Raw genomic sequence first — 16,095 nt, 5'->3', positions numbered from 1 at the left:
CCCATTTTGCTGCCTCGCCCGCCATACTGTATTTTGCACCCTAATATTTTCGATTGTAGCTAAGAGTAACTTTATTAGTAGGCTGAAGGGTGTTTTTATAAACAAAAACAAATAGTAAACAGGACGCACAGCATATTCCAAGGATGCTGTGTACTTAAACCTGGCCAAAACGTGTTGACGAGGAACTTTCCTGTTCTTTCATTTTGCATATAGTAAAAACAAAACAAAAAGAGTCCCTGGTCTATAAATAGCTACGGGTAATTTAGTCAGCAGGTACACCGCAGTAAGAACGTACCGGTATATATGTGTCATTAAATACACAGATGACAGGGGGAAAAGATCGTTTACTGCTTTTACTGTAGCTACATTACAGCACAACGAAATTGAGACGATATCGCACCGGTGAGTTGTCCTTATAAATGATATGTTGATAAAGAGAAAATACAAGCTAGACAGTCGACAAGGCATTTTAGTCCACTTTTGATTTGAAGAAACTATGATGTGGAAGTGTTATTACTCATACACCTATGACTTGATAGTGCTTGATAATATAGGAGCTAGCAGGAGATTGAGAAAGAAGTAGACCTACATGTAGCTGGAGTCTTAAAATGGCCAGTATTTGACATGTGTATAACCACTTGTACGTGTGTCGATCTTCATGTGGGGTATTATGTACTAATTAAGGGTGGGTGGATGGCTGGGGGGAAGGGGTGTAGAGGAGAGGAACAAAGTTTGTCTCGGTTATCTTTGCAAATATTTAACAGTAGACAAGTATGTAATCAGCGAGTAGACATGTTAAATTATTGCCGACCAAATTTATAGACCTAGGCACCGTCATATATATAGTCTCATAAATTTTATAATTTAAAGAAATGCCACAGAGTTTTTTTTTCCATTTTATCCCTTCGTTTCTGAGGGCAAGTATAAGGAGCCCCATGGTAGGTCTAGGAATCGAAAGTTTTTTCGGCTAACCAAGTGACTAATACGGGTTATTTTATTTATTTATTTATTTTATTTTTATTTATTTTGGGGGGAGGGGGCTTGTGTACTTTATGGATTGTGTAAGAAAACGATTGAGGTGTAATTTGTGACTGTATCAGGGAATTCACACTGCTTTATTCTCGCTTATTATGCATCTTTAAGGACAACTTTAGTTTGTTTTCTAAAGAAAAGGAACATAAAATCTCGTATTTTCCATATTACCATTTTTTGTGATGTGGTTTTTGTTTGTGGTTGAAAAAGGGAGGGGGCAGGTCGACATGTAGCTCAGTAGTTAAGTGAGGGCAAAGTTGCCCATCCCCACCCCCACCCCCACTGATACACACTACTGCTACCGGTACATAATTAGTTCCAATGTTGAAACAGTGGTGTTGAAGAGAGGTTCGTGCAACCTTAGCCCCCGCTCCACTCCCCCCCCCCCTCCCCTCCGAAAAAGAATAACAAGACATGAATTGATACAAAATGGAGTCCATTGCAAGGATAATGCAAAATTAATACTAACAGAACAATACGAGACTTTGCTTTCAACCACCCCACACCCTCACAGACACACACACACACACGCATACGTGCACACACGCACATACACACAAACCCACACACTCACAAACGCACGTACACACACACATACACACATACAACATTTCCTCCCAGTCGGGTCAGAGATTTGCACAACTTGTATCCTAGGGTCTGATTATATGCATGTCCATGCACTTATCTCACAGCATGGCTTATGAGCTGCCAGGGCACGCGTAACAGCTTAAGAAGTTAGACAACCATTCTTGCCCCGCCCCCCATAGTAACGGTGCTTGACAACGGAGGCGGAGCCTAAAGCCTGCCACCCGTTCCAGTCAGGACAGGTAGAAAAACTCGTCCAAATGTATATTTTTAGTCCGTGTTTCACAAATATAACTTAATTGAGTATTAGATACAAAATTGATTATTTCTAACGTATAAAAAACTAAAAATCGAGTTTTAGACGTATTTTTAATATCCTAGACCCCTTAAAATGTATTCAGCAGTAATCAGGTCATATATGTATGAAGCTAGTTTTTGTTTTTCTAGAAACGTACAAGATGGCGGAGAGTCAGTGCGTTGTGAAGTTAGGTCGGTACAGGGTCAACATGCTGGATAAACTGGGACAAGGTGCCTTTGGAGTGGTCTACAGAGGGGTTGATACTAAAACTGAGACTCAGGTGGGTGCGGAACAAACATATATATATTATGTAAAAATGTATAACAGGTGAATATATTATTTAACGAAATTACGGATAATTTAAAGTAGTGTAAATAGATATATAGAAGCTTATCTATAAATAGATGAATGAATGATAGAAAGATAAATGAAAACTATATTCACGGACAAGGAAGCACCCCCCTGACCCCCCTCCTCTAAACCCGCCGCTGAATTTGAAGCCTCTTTACTTATTTTCCCCCTCCATTTAGGAGCCTAGCCACTTTCGTTTCCCTGCAGTCAAAATGTATCGGAAAGTGTAAAAGCATATCACGAGTATCACGAGTTCTTATAAATTATGCTGTTCTATATGATAAGTAGATTAAGTCACACTGATCCACTGACATTTAAAATAGGAAGCAGAGATAAACATTAAGTAATGATATATGAAATCGTTTAGATAATATAAACAGATTACGCCACATACATGTATGTATGTTTGTCAATATTTTTTTCTGCTCAGATTGCAGCAAAGCAGATAGAATTAAAAGAAACTCCCGAAGGCGGAGATGCACTGGCAGAGCTTAAAGCCATGCAGAGCGTCCCGTCACACGACAACATAATAAAACTCCTGGACTTCCAATACCATGGTAACTCCTACTGGATCCTGGTGGAGTACTGCGACTGTGGCGACCTCACCGCTTATTTCAAGAACTACACGCCAGTCCCGGATGCTACAAAGCTGGAGTTAATGCTCCAAGTGAGCGCCGCAGTGAACCACTTGCATTCTCAACCAGAGCCAGTAACACACAGGGATCTGAAGCCACAGAATATGTAAGAATATTTGCACGATGAACATGAATGAAACTGCATTTTTAAAAGTCATAATAACTCTTAATTTGGCCAAAATTGGATTTTCCTGGAGTAAACGGCAATTTTCCCGTACTTACCAATGGTCAACGACCCCATTCCTGCATTCAAAGTTAGTCCAGGGTTTTTTCCTAAACGTTTGGTTTTTGTTAAAATCTCTTAATAGACTATAAGACATTTTTACTGACGGGGCCCTCTCTGACTTTGCATAGTCACGCGATATCGAGCGATATTTTCTGGTAACCTACTTAAAACCGCGGGAAAAGCAGACAACAACAACACTATATAACAATTATATAAGATTCATAAGATATATTCGTCTTATTGATCAAAATGCAATTATATCTACAATGTGTGCAGTTCTGGGCTCTTTGTTATCCGACGCACTGTACAAAAACTTGCAACTTACGTCTGCGGATTGCATCACGCATATGGCGCCATATGTTATTTTGGTCTCGAATGAACGAGAGAATCCGTGTGACACCTAACGTCATTGGAAACGGATGCCTTGACGACCGGGAAGAAAGGCATCGAAAGCCCTATTGACAAGCACAGATTTTAGTTTTACTACAATAACAGCCGTTTTAGTGGTAAAATGCAATGGAATACATGTCCATGCGTTGTTTACAATGTATTTCTTGCGGAATTTTGAATCTCAAATGAAGAGTTATTATTGCTTTAATTAAGCACAGGACTTGACATTGAATCTCCCTCACGGAGCCTTTAGTTTCAGATGGTTTTGACCGACTAAAGTCTCTGAGAGGGATAGGAGACGTCGCCAGTTAGATTTAGTTGCAAGCCCACGAATAGATTTTATTGCTGTATCCATGTAAATCACCACTGTATGGGTAACCTACATAATATTATCATAATGCAAACTTTTCAATCGATTACGATAAACCTTCGTCTGACTTTGCTTGTTTAAAAAACGCATATGATTCTGGGCGCATTTACTATGACAATATGATAAGTAAATATGAATTATGAAAAAAATAGATCTCACCTTTAAAATGTTAACTAGTCTTAAAATTTTACCACTGCATTTGCGTGTGTTTCCAAAAGAATTATACTGATGCACTGTGACCATTACGGTTAAATTAATATCTAAATCTCTTTTTTTTATAAAAAGAATGCGAAACAACATATTTATTTTGCGATTTTGTCTTATTACAAAGTAACACCAGATCATATGTAACCCTTGCAGTGATATTCTAACTACTCCTTCTTGTTCTCAGAATGTTGCGTTATGGCGCCACAGATGACCGCCCTGTCGTCAAGGTAACGGACTTTGGACTCAGCAAATCTGCAGACACAGGAAAGACTTTCCTCATGAACACAATGGCCGGGACGCCATGTTTTATGTCCCCGGAGCAGTTCTCACAGGAGGGTTACACGTCTTCTGTCGACATCTTCGCCATGGGGCTGATTTTTCTCGGAATGATAAATTTTGATGAAGTTCAGGATATTCTGCCCATGTACAAAGGTGTGTATATGTTTTGTCATTTATATATTAGTACATATATTGTATAATTTTTTTAAAAAATTTGGTCGCAAATTGTAAAACTAAATAATCATGTATATATACGTGTAGAAAGCGCTTTGAATGTGAATTATTTTCAACGTTTATTAGCGTTTCAAAAGCTCTCTTATTATTACTACTATTAGTATTTGGCAAATCAATCAATCTCAGTGATCTATCTTTCCGATTGAAAATCTAATGTACATGTATATATAGATAATGATATAAAGTATAAATAAGATTATTAAATGTTAGTTAACGCCATATCCACTGGTTTAGAATGTAATTAAAGCTCAGGTTTCATTCACTGTTGGGTACAAAATGTGTACCTATCAAAACGTCTTTTTTATCAGTAGCAGCTGAGATAAATATTTTTGTATAATTTATCCATACTCTTTCTATTCTCGGTGCTTTCCGTGCTTTGTGAACCTAAATTTACGGACTTCACAGTGTTTTTTTTATTTTATTTATTTATTTTTTCATTCAAAAGTGTGCTTATAAATTTAAACAATGTTAATTATTCACAGAGGACATAGACGCTGGAATGGCTATTCCCCCCGGGTTACAGTTAGTGAACGCAGCGAAGGCAGGGTTAGACCCCCCGGTGTTGGTCAAACAGAGGTCGTCTGACGGGACTTTGGTGGAACAAGTGAAAAAAGTGATAGAAAAAATGGTTTGCTTTGACAAGTGTAACAGGCCCCTCTCCAAAGAAGTCACCGAAATGCTTCAGGAGATATTCAGTAATTTTTTTTTTTTTTTTTTTTTTTTTTTTTTTTTTTTTGCTGCATTATATTTAGCAATTCTATCATAATGAGATAGGCAATGATGAACATTAGACACATAAGATAGTTCTTCCCACTTTGACCTTTTGTGTTTTGTCACAAACTAAAAATTTATAAACTTATAACAGATATTTTGATGCGCCATCTAGGTCTCGTTAAGACAGAGAAAGATGGCCGATGACTCTGAAATACTAGTACATCTCGTGAGTAAATAAATTCTTAGTTTGTCACAAAAGAACATTTGATCATTATCATTTAACATACTAATTTATCTTTTCTTAAACTAAATAGATCTAGCAAAACAATTGCCTGTGATGGTTTAATTTAATATGTCATGTACAATAGGATTTCTCTTACCCGAGTATACATGTATAAAAACCATTTATGATATAGTTGCCTTATACATCCTACTTATTTTCATAAAATGACTTTATATCTGTATTACTGATCTGAGATATAAAATTAAAATGTTTTCTTTTGTAATTAATTTAAAATTGTGCAGTATTTACCGTATTATTTTTATAATTTACAGGTCAAATCTCAAAGCTACCGCCACCACCTCCAAAACCAAAGGCAGTGCCCATTGCACTGCTGGAACAACATCGCGCAGAGACGAGATCAGACGAGAAAAATACGAAAAATACGGGAGCAGACGATGACTTGACCGATTTTTCCCTCAAGATGGCCCAGCAGATGTTTGAGGAAGACTTGGCACGCGCAGCCGGAGAGGGGAGTGGCGGAGTTGGACTTTTAAGAGCTTTAGAAGAAAGAAGATCTCGACTTGAAGACTTGCTCAAGGGGATCGCGTCTGATGACAGCGATGGAGACGAAGATACCGATGAAGATCTAGCAAAGGTTACAATATCATTTTTACAATTAATTAGCGCCAAAATACCCGTATATGTTGCCCATGACTTCATGATCACAGAAAATATACCATGCGCAATTTCGATTTTGATGTTGATTTGTGATTTGTTTTTTGCTTATCATTATCAGTTATAATAATTATGATACAATGTTTTACTGTTTACATGAATAATTAATGAAACATATTTCATTTACAATTTTACAATGTTTTTGGTTTTTATTTTGTTCATTTTTTATTCATTATTTGTTTTGTTTTGTTTTGTTTTGTTTTATAGGCCGACCTCAGTTTAAAAGCGACGCCGCTGATTCCAGATGGTCTCCCCGACTCCACACGCGCCTTTAAACGGATGAAATCTCTGCTCCGAGGTGTAATTGCTAGGCCCCTGCAGCGACGGCGCGTGTGGAGGCGTGGAGACCATCAGGAATTAGCAGCATCGCTTTACAACTGTGGTCGGCCATTTTTAGTCGGCGGATCAATAAGCACTCAGATCATCCATTCTGAAAGGGGCCTTAATCTATGTGATTATATATTTTTTTCTTGATCTATTCACCCATGTTTTGGTTGATTATATTCCTTTGTATGTGTCAATTTACAGCTCCAAAAGGGAGATCGTGTAGAGATTGATTCAGATGAGGAGAAAGTGAAGAGACTTCAAGAAAACCATGGGGGTTGGAACACACGGATGAAACACGTACGTCCTAATAAGACACGAATATCCACACTCCTTAATTGTCAATTTTTTATACATTTTAAATAATTTACTGTTTTTTTTTTTTTTTTTTGTTTTTGTTTTTTTGTTGTTTTTTTTTTTTTTTTTGTTTTTTTTGTTTTGTTTTTTTTTTTCATTATCTCGTTTTTCCCAAAGTGTTACCATTAAAAGTCGTCCTGATGTTTGTTAAATTATTATCTGACTTCTTTGTTTGCCCCTGGAAACTGTGTCTCAAACTCGATGTAAATTGTGTACCATTGTCAGTTTTAATTTCTGTCTCCAAACTCTTTAGTCTAGGGACGACGTATTTTTTTCTCATTTCAGTATCTGGGAGTGAAAGGAAAAGTAGAAAGTAAATCGCGAAGAAATGTGCAGGTTAGATTCGGCGACGGCGCCGGGTAAGTTGACATAAATGATTAAATGTCATTTTTTTACGTTGAAGTCGACTTAAGTCTAGAACGTAAGTATAACAGTTGCACTCATCTTACTGTAGAATATTTTATACACTTCAATTTTGAATAAATTATGATCACTAATAGATCCCTAAGTATTACACCATAAACATAAGGCTTTTTTGTTTTTTCTAATATAAAGACTACGCGATATGTCATTTCAGATCTACTACCAGCACTAAGTTAAAGCCATAGTGGGCTATATCTTTGGCCTAAAACTCACAATTAAACGTGTTGTTTTTTTTAAATTTATTTTTCTAAATTCATTTGAAAAGCAGTTCATGTTCCCTCCGTAAGGTTGACTGAAGTGACCTCGGAAAAAGTTAAGCCTAGATAAATGATTGCTCTTCCTATTTATCTCCCTTTATAAATTTTTTTCCAACATCGTCAAGTCCTCTAACTGAACTAATCTCACATAGATTTCAATAGCACGAAAAGCTTGTTTTTTTTTAAATCCCAACTATCCATTTATTCAGATGGAGCTACAATGCTAAAGCATTAAGGAAAATAGAAGCAGACGAAGATACAAGTGAGGATTTAGACGATTTCCAAAAGAGTGTACTTCTGAGTATGGGCAAACATAGAGACGTGGCCGTGGAGGGGTTGTTTAAGAAATATGACATCGTTAAACTTTCGGACGAAGAAGAGATCGTGAAACTTTTACAGGAGGGGCATGGCGGGTGGAATGAGAGGATGAAATTGGTAAAAAAATATTTTATTGCTGTAATTGCGCCAGAGCTGTAATTGGTTAATTTTGTTTAAAGAAAAACATTGTTATTTGAGACAACCGCGAAAAAATTAGTGTTTCTTCCTCATATCTTTCTAGTAAAGCGCATTGTCCAATGCATTTAAACATGTGGATGAATAGTTTTCCCAGAATTGACGGTATTAAGGATAACATTGCGCAATAGGGGTATAATCACATCACAATTACAGAACTGGTTTTTGCTTTAACTCTTTAAGGTAAGCCAAAAATGTAGTTATACACAAGTACGTTTAACCCAGCCTGAATAGAACGATTGTATTTTATATTTTGGACAGAGTCTTGGGGTTAAAGGACTCGTAAACCGCTTGGAGTTCGGCAATGTCCGTGTTGAATTCGTCAACGGAGACACGTAAGTATACCTTCTACTAAAGAACATTGATCAAAGCCGTTAAATGTCATAAGTAGTAGCGAGCTTGTTTGGAGGGCCATATAGTAAACAATATCCACTAAACATTGCCAAGACCAGGGTTTTAAGACATGCATGCCGTGTATACCCAAACGACACCTGCTGTAGTAAGCCACCACTAGGGGACATTCATCATTTTCTCTGTACAGGGGAGCGATGTTTTATCTGTAATTGTAATTTTAAAACGATGCGAAATGACACAGACAATGACTGTAAGGGGGTGTCGTTGAAATTATAGATGATGCATTTTTTTATAGTTCGCATGCAGTTCTTATTATTCCTGGAAATGTTAGTAAGCTTTCTGATGAGTCTTTTGTCAGATGTGACACTCAGAAACTGGTTATATACTATCTTTACCCAACTCATCCCCTCCTTACCAGTCCTAGTGTCACGTACATTCATTCAGAAATAGAGATCACCGATGCTCAAAAACGCGTTTAAAAGCACGGGTCACGTGTTTCGTGTCTTATTTCTTCTCCCGAATTCTGAACTGCTTATTGAAATGAGACTTATGGGAGAAGGGTGTATTATTAATATAAACGATTATGTATTTATTTATTTTCTTGATTATCTATTTGTCTATTTATTTATTTTATTTAGCTGGGCCCTGAATCCCGAAGTTCTAATTAAAGACGAGGAGGAAGAGACGGGAATTGATGATTTAGAGACTGGCGACTTTGTCCTCATACGGCCTGTCTCTGAGCAGGAGGCACGGCTCCTACAACAGGATCATGGCGGTTGGGCAGCGGGCATGGAGAAGGTATTTATTTGTTTATTTATGTGTTTGTATAGTTATTTATTTGATGATCAACCACCTATGCATCTATATATAGATTTTGTTTTGTACAAGATGGTTAAGTGGAGGATGACATCCTCAATTATTTTCTGAAAACAAAATTATCTCAGGTTCGATCGTTAAAAACATTTTAGTTGAAGTGGAATGCAGTATTTCAACAAGCGCTAACAGCTCTACCTCCCATAGGTTTGATTTTGGCTTGGTTTGTTAGTTCACAGTCCCGTTGTTACGGATTTTGATAAAATGTTCAGGATTGGTCAGAAATGGGCTCACTTCTAATCGATTAGAATTTGGTGGTGACCATCAATTAGTCAATTAAAATGAGGTTTCATATGCCTTTCTATTCATGGAAGTGATGTGATTTGTAACTCTTTATCGAATTTCAGTCTTTAGGCCACACCGGTGTTGTAAAAGATGTACTTCCGGGGTCAAAGGTCAAGGTCGAGGTTTCACAGCAGCCATGGGTATACAACAAGAGTTTGATAACTCTGGTGTGCAAAAAAGGTAAACCACTCTGTGCGAAGAGAACAATTATGAAATGCTTTTTGTTTTAGATATATGAAGACCTCAATTACCATCACAAAAATTTTTTTAAAATTATTTTTAATGTAATGCAACATAATCTTTATAGATTTGCTAGCCGTAATGACAATTTATCCATTCATTATTTAAAGGCTGTCCTTTAAATGCTTTTAAAAACAAATAAAACATATGTATACATCAAATATTCCTGTCCATATTTCTTGGGTATGTGAAATATACACAACGATAACCCTTAACATGCTAAGAGAATCCATAAGTAGTAGTAGTAGTATAGTGGCAGTTACGTCACCTATTTGACCAGCGGATGTTTTATTACAGAGGAGATGGTACGAGTGCTACTAAGGCGTCAGTCAGCCATGTAAACCACAGCACGGTTCACACACTACGCTTAGACTGCTTGTTGCCAGACTGCTGTTCCCAATCACTGGTGGTACTTGTTGGTCTAAACAGCCGATGGCTTATGGGCGTATACTTTCATTGCGGTATTGCTTACCTCAGTGGGCAATAACTGTTCTCGCTGCGCTCCTCAAGAACAAGCTATATATCCTATGTATCTATCTGTGGGCTGATGGAACATAGTGTTCCAATGAGGCTTTGACCATCAGGCTGTCATTTAAGAGCACTTTGCCTCCTGTACATTGCTCTTTGTAATGTGCAATAACCAAGATACAATATGGATGACCCGGAGACTCGTATCTTGGGATAGAAACATTGATAAACTTAAAGCGTACTGATTGGGGTTTGCTTTAGATGTTATCTTTTTTAAATACTAGTTGCCTTTTTTCTTAAATGATGTCATTTTTGTATTGTTATAGTTATTTAATTATTATTATAGTTTAAGATACGTTGGACTGTTTTATCTGTTTAACCCATTTACTAAAGTTATTTAATGAGATTTTCAATCACTCACTAACTGCTGTGTGCAAGTGTTTAGTTTCACATACATCTATTGTGATAGTGACTTGTTGTACGTGGATTTTTACAGCCGTCTTTTATCGGATTTTAGCCTAGCTTATAGTTTTGGAGTTTTGTGAAATGCAGCAAAAAGTATTGCTTTAAGTGCACATGTATTCTATTATGCAAACATATTATGTAAACTTCAGAATTATAACAATATTTGAACGTGATATTCATTTTAAGGCAAATTATAAACTGCAAGAACTTAACTGTAATATGATTGAATTACCATGTCAAATTGTCTTCTCTTATTAAACAAATATGTGCTTAAATAAAATTATATAAAATTGGCCGAACGCGTTCGCTCTCCTGTAATGAGGCCTTTTGACATAAAGTAACCGCAGTAAACGCAGCATTTTCATCGCAAAGAGATCATGCACCTAATACAGGCCTACCCAACTACCAGACTCGGCACCTAAGGGTCCTGAATTAACCGGTATATCGGACCACACTACCCGTTTTCAAGGTGTGTGTCAGATCGCATTTCGGAGTATCAGCCAGAACACCGACAGGATGAGCCCTGGCATGCTCGGCTGTCACCTTGATTGGATAGTAAACGATTGTCGTAAAATCGCTATATGATTTTAAACCGGGATCATAATTTTGAAAGCCACCTAGATGAACCTTTGACTGCCACATTAATCTAATACAATGCAAAAAAAAGCCCTATCAAAAGTGGTTAAAACATTCAAACCGAATGTCGTTAAGTCCACATATATCCCCATAGAGACAATAAAATAGAGTACTCTGAAGTAAGAGTACAGTTTAAGGTTGTTCAGCCGAGCGTGGATGAGCCCGCAGTCGTGCTACAAAATTTGTTCTGGGGTGTGATACTCCGAAATGCAATCTGACACACACCTTGAAAACGGGTAGCGTGGTCCGATATACCGGTTAATTCAGGATCCTTAGGTGCCAAGTCTGGTAGTTGGGAAGGCCTGTAATATCGCAGGATGTAGCGATAAGGTGACCGAAAAGCTCAGCGTCGCCACGGTAATGTGAATGATCTGAATAAAGCTCGTTAGCTTCTACCCGTCAGGGTCGTAAAACGCGATAGGGAGTAACCCAAGTACAGCATTTTGTTCTAAATCGAGAAAGAAACGTGCGGTTTTCTTTTTTTAAATAGGTTATTTATCTTCAGCCATTTGTCGATCTCTATCAGTTTATTTGCTGTTAGATCAATATCATGGGAGAGAAACGTCTCCAAATGTGCAATTACCTTCTATAGAAAATAACAAAGAAGTGCGATGAATGGGTTTTGTATATAATTTATTATTTCATCTAAAACCCCAAAAAAGATATAAATATACACTAATACACTGTATGCAAGTGTTGTGTTAAAATAGTGAAACATTCAATACACGCAACAACATTTGAAAACAAAGACATTGCCCTGAAATACAAAACTACACATGCAGTCGAGGAAATTTTTATCGCATTTTATCACAATATTCTACATAGTTGAATCACAAACGTGGTCATCTCATCCAACTGTAAGCTTCATGATCCAGTAAGTCATTTCCCCATTCCCTGTATTCTCTAATTCACAATGGCAAAAGTGGGGTTAAATTTGTCGTCTTTTTAAGAAGTTCAGATATCGAGTATTTAAAAAAAATACGCCATCGCCGCTGTGACGTCATCTATGTGCAGATCTCCTCGCAGTTTCTCACTGTAACACAGTCCTTGACGTCATTGTATTCCCACTTCAGGCACTTGGGGTCTCCAAGGCGTCTGCCACGACCGACGCCCCCTCTATTGCCGAAAAACCATCCATAGTCGGCGCAGGTGCGCTCAGTTTTCACGACGCACCCCTCTCTCACCTTACAAGCCGATTGTTCAAAGCAACCTTCGGTGTTCTTTGGGGCATATGGGTCGACAGCAGGTCCCTTGACTGGTCCGCCTCCAACAGCAGGTCCTGGGCCACGTGGACCTGGACCCACAGGGCCGGGACCGCCAAAACCAGGACCCACGGGGCCTGGACCGCCAAAACCAGGATCCACGGGGCCTGGGCCGCCAAACCCTGGGCCTCCTAGTGGACCTCCTTGGACTCCGACAGATGCTGTGTCGACATCGCCGCCAGATTTCTTTCCGCCGATTTGTCCGAGACGAGCATTGAGGTTGTTGAAAACTCTGTTTGCGTAGGCGCTGAATCGTGGCAGGGTCTGTCTGCGCTTTCTGGATTTGACTTCAGTCGAAGCTGAAAGTGTATGAATATTACGATTAATGTTGTGAGTTTTCCATACAAGTAATGCATTGTTCTGAGGGGTATTACAACCTGGTATACATGTAGGTATTACTTGAAAAACAAAATATTTAAAGGGATCATTTGGTGAATTTTCCCATCGCCTTATTTTGAGCTGATTCGGAAAAAATGATAATAATATAGGCAACTGATGGAAAAAGTACAGGGGTAAGTAAATAAAAGTAGAGGGCGATTTTTGTGAGCTCTTTGTCAATTGGGGTTTGGTGAAAATGACGAATTCTTACCAGTGGCGTTTTCTTTTGATGTCTGCTGAAGAAGCTGGATCTTTAGACCGTCGCAGAAGTCCAAGATGGCGTCAGAGAGTGTTCCGCGGTCAACTTTATCGTGGACGGCCTTGAAATAGGCGTGTGTCTCGCCATTTATGCTGGCGCCAGATTTCTGAAATACAACGACAAATTTATGATTATTGCAAATGTTATTGCATACGGTAGGCCTATTATTTTTATCTATTCAGTTATTGTTAGTGATATTTTCACTGCTTAGTTTGCAAAAATTTACTAACTCTAAACAAAAAAATCATTTATTTTCAATGCAAATCAGGAATCTGGAAGATTTTATCTTTGACCATTGATTGTTCAAAAGAGAAGGAATATTACAAAGCTATATCAACTGTAGCTAACGAGTCTTTCAATATTTGTTACTCCCGTGTTTTAGTATTCAACATGTAATTAATACTTGATAATGAACATTACCTCTGCTCTCTGAAACTCGCGTTCCACCTCTGACAGATCTGCAGCCGCCATATTGCTGGACATGTCACGAAGGTAACAGGATCCATCGTCTGCGAATTTCATGGCGAATTTTCCCTAAAATTCCAACAGGTATTAATTCAAATAAAATACCAAAATATTGTTATGAATCAATCATAAGGTTAAAAGAGATGTCACGATATTTGTATGCACACGATATCTCAGGGAAAGGCCAAGGACTACATTAAGATTTAAAACTCTGCAGGCATGTTACCACAAAATCCTATATATTACAACTTATATATTTTAAATTTATATCCGTAGGTCTGCGCAGGGTTATGGGTCCCCAGTCGTGGTATTTTATTTTACACTATACTATTATTATTATTATTATTATCATATATATATAATTTTCGGTCACAATGAGTCAAAACTTACAGATTTGTAGTCGTGGAGAACGAAAGTCTCGGCGTTCCCGTCCCCTGGGAGAGTGTGGAGAGCCTCCATTTTGTCTACGGTGCTGATCTCCACTTGCTGCTTTAATTCTTTGTTGCCGTCTTTGAAGGCAATTTGGAAGACCTGAGATAAAATTGAGGCTTATGAGTTGATCATTTCACAAACAAAACATTTATAACGGTAGGCATTATGTTTATACTCTTTCCATACAGAGTTCTCTTTTAACAGGGAATACCTCAAGTAGAGAGAAACGAAACGAAAAACTTTGAGTATTGGACTCTCTATTACAAAAACATTTTCGTTGCTGAATTTTGTTAAACTTAAATTGAAAAGACGTGACACCATTTGCAAATATGTGATAAACACGTCTTGACAAAGCTCCATCCTGATTTGAAAAAGGAAACTTAGTAAAGGAAGCTGACCTTCATGAGTTCGACCGTTGACCTCTGAGTGATGCCGATGGCCAAAAGTGTCGCCGAGATGGACACCACGATCACCACCACTGCGGCGATGATCACGTATTTCTTCGTGTTGTTTCGCTGCTTCTCGGGGGTTACTATGGTAACCTGAGGCTGCGAGACTTCTTTTTCGCTTTGCATCATGGCTTCTGGCAACATTGCTCTAAAAATGTTGACATTAAGATAGTAATTATAGATTGTGTGCCAAAATTGAAAGACCAGTGAAAAAGTGACGAGCCTTTGCAAGGAGGTATTATTAAGAATGCACAATTAACTTTTTCTCCAACTTTATTCTTTTTTCTTCCTTTTTCTTTATTTTTCTTCTACGCCGAGGCCTGCCTCAAATAGCCTCAACAGTAAAGAAAAACGACAAAACTGTCTCAAACATTGATTGACTACACTAAAGTGACGAATATGAAAAAGATAACTTTTCACTTAGATGAATTAAGTACATCGATAAAGGAGTAATGAATAAGACTCGACTTACTTGTCAACTTTGAGACTTTGGTTCAACCAACAAGGCACAGCAGCAGGCCAACTCTCTTTACCCAGAGACGAAATGAGATGAATCTGACGAACATGTCCAGGATTTCACTTTATATACCCCTTGTGCAGTCCAGCACGCGGAAATACACGCTAACTACAAGAGGAAGTAGCCGGGCAACCCTTGGTGGACAGCCATTTTGGAGAACCAATCAGATTCCGTCGTTCATTTAACTCAAGTTTTGAACGGCCACGGCATGCGAGGTGCAAGTTTGTTTACCTGAGGGGACGATCACGTGCTGCGGTTTCATTACATCCACCGGCCATTTATTTCCCGAATTATTCTGACCACAGCATTCCCTTCTCGTGCCTGAGGGCAATCGTGGCACACTTAGTCCGGTGATAAAGGTAGAAACAAAGTGTTGAGTTGTTGATGATCATTGTCTGCATACTACAGCTTATATAACGGGTCTCCATTTATTGAGGAAGTTTGGCTTCAGAGGGCGGCTTGACCATAGTTACTTGCTATGCTATGTGTAAAGCTATAACTGTCAAAGATGTTCCAGTGATATAGTTAAATGCGCATGCCACTAATGTCAATGAAGGGGGGATCTTTTTGTTTAAAAAGGACCTTTTTGCCCTTTCATTACCCGACTTTGCTACAAAAAAGCGGAACTTTTGAATTTGCCAAATCAGAGTAATATACTCTTCAGATTGTCTTATCTCTCCTTTTCTATTATTATTATTATTATTATTATTATTATTATTATTATTATTATTATTATATTGGTGGGTGCGGTAAAGGTACAGGGTCTGTCATGCTATTCAGTAGAACCGGGTGTGTAGATTGGACTGGTCCTTCACTTATGTCAACCCTCATTTGGCTATGCTGAATTGATATCATCTTT

General features: G+C 38.1%; 2 protein-coding genes across 2 annotated transcripts; one reads left to right on the top strand and one right to left on the bottom strand.

Annotated features, from left to right (window-relative positions):
- The first annotated feature begins 255 nt into the window (after positions 1-255).
- On the top strand, positions 256-11,133 carry LOC106158385 (uncharacterized). Its single transcript, XM_087013413.1, has 13 exons — positions 256-402; positions 2,065-2,195; positions 2,697-3,007; positions 4,279-4,526; positions 5,090-5,302; positions 5,877-6,199; positions 6,808-6,903; positions 7,246-7,319; positions 7,850-8,075; positions 8,415-8,488; positions 9,146-9,305; positions 9,728-9,845; positions 10,203-11,133. The coding sequence occupies exons 2-13, from the start codon at positions 2,076-2,078 to the stop codon at positions 10,244-10,246; spliced, it is 2,007 nt and encodes a 668-aa protein (XP_086869539.1). The 5' UTR covers positions 256-402; positions 2,065-2,075; the 3' UTR covers positions 10,247-11,133.
- Positions 11,134-12,090: 957 nt separating this feature from the next.
- LOC106158383 (uncharacterized) lies at positions 12,091-15,361 on the bottom strand. Its single transcript, XM_087013742.1, has 6 exons — positions 15,192-15,361; positions 14,669-14,867; positions 14,229-14,369; positions 13,794-13,907; positions 13,326-13,479; positions 12,091-13,035 (listed from the first exon to the last, which is right to left on the bottom strand). Exons 2-6 carry the CDS (start codon positions 14,861-14,863, stop codon positions 12,479-12,481), a joined length of 1,161 nt encoding a protein of 386 aa, XP_086869868.1. The 5' UTR covers positions 14,864-14,867; positions 15,192-15,361; the 3' UTR covers positions 12,091-12,478.
- Between the last annotated feature and the right edge of the window lie 734 nt (positions 15,362-16,095).

Source organism: Lingula anatina, chromosome 5, assembly GCF_051362555.1.
Source record: "Lingula anatina isolate TDL-2025a chromosome 5, LinAna3.0, whole genome shotgun sequence".
In the NCBI taxonomy this organism is placed as follows: Eukaryota; Metazoa; Brachiopoda; class Lingulata; order Lingulida; family Lingulidae; genus Lingula; species Lingula anatina.
The sequence above is the reverse complement of the archived record's forward strand: the minus strand, read 5'-3'. Positions and strand labels throughout refer to the sequence as shown.

What these genes read in the sequence shown, in the direction of transcription:
- LOC106158385 (XM_087013413.1), top strand. Translation starts at nt 2,076, where the DNA reads ATGGCGGAGAGTCAGTGCGTTGTGAAGTTAGGTCGGTACAGGGTCAAC. An exon ending in ATACTAAAACTGAGACTCAG is followed by an intron (nt 2,196 to 2,696) that starts GTGGGTGCGGAA and finishes TTTTCTGCTCAG; the next exon opens with ATTGCAGCAAAGCAGATAGA. An exon ending in GGAACACACGGATGAAACAC is followed by an intron (nt 6,904 to 7,245) that starts GTACGTCCTAAT and finishes TTCTCATTTCAG; the next exon opens with TATCTGGGAGTGAAAGGAAA.
- LOC106158383 (XM_087013742.1), bottom strand. Translation starts at nt 14,863, where the DNA reads ATGTTGCCAGAAGCCATGATGCAAAGCGAAAAAGAAGTCTCGCAGCCT. An exon ending in CAACGGTCGAACTCATGAAG is followed by an intron (nt 14,370 to 14,668) that starts GTCAGCTTCCTT and finishes ATTTTATCTCAG; the next exon opens with GTCTTCCAAATTGCCTTCAA. An exon ending in ATCAAAAGAAAACGCCACTG is followed by an intron (nt 13,036 to 13,325) that starts GTAAGAATTCGT and finishes ATACACTTTCAG; the next exon opens with CTTCGACTGAAGTCAAATCC.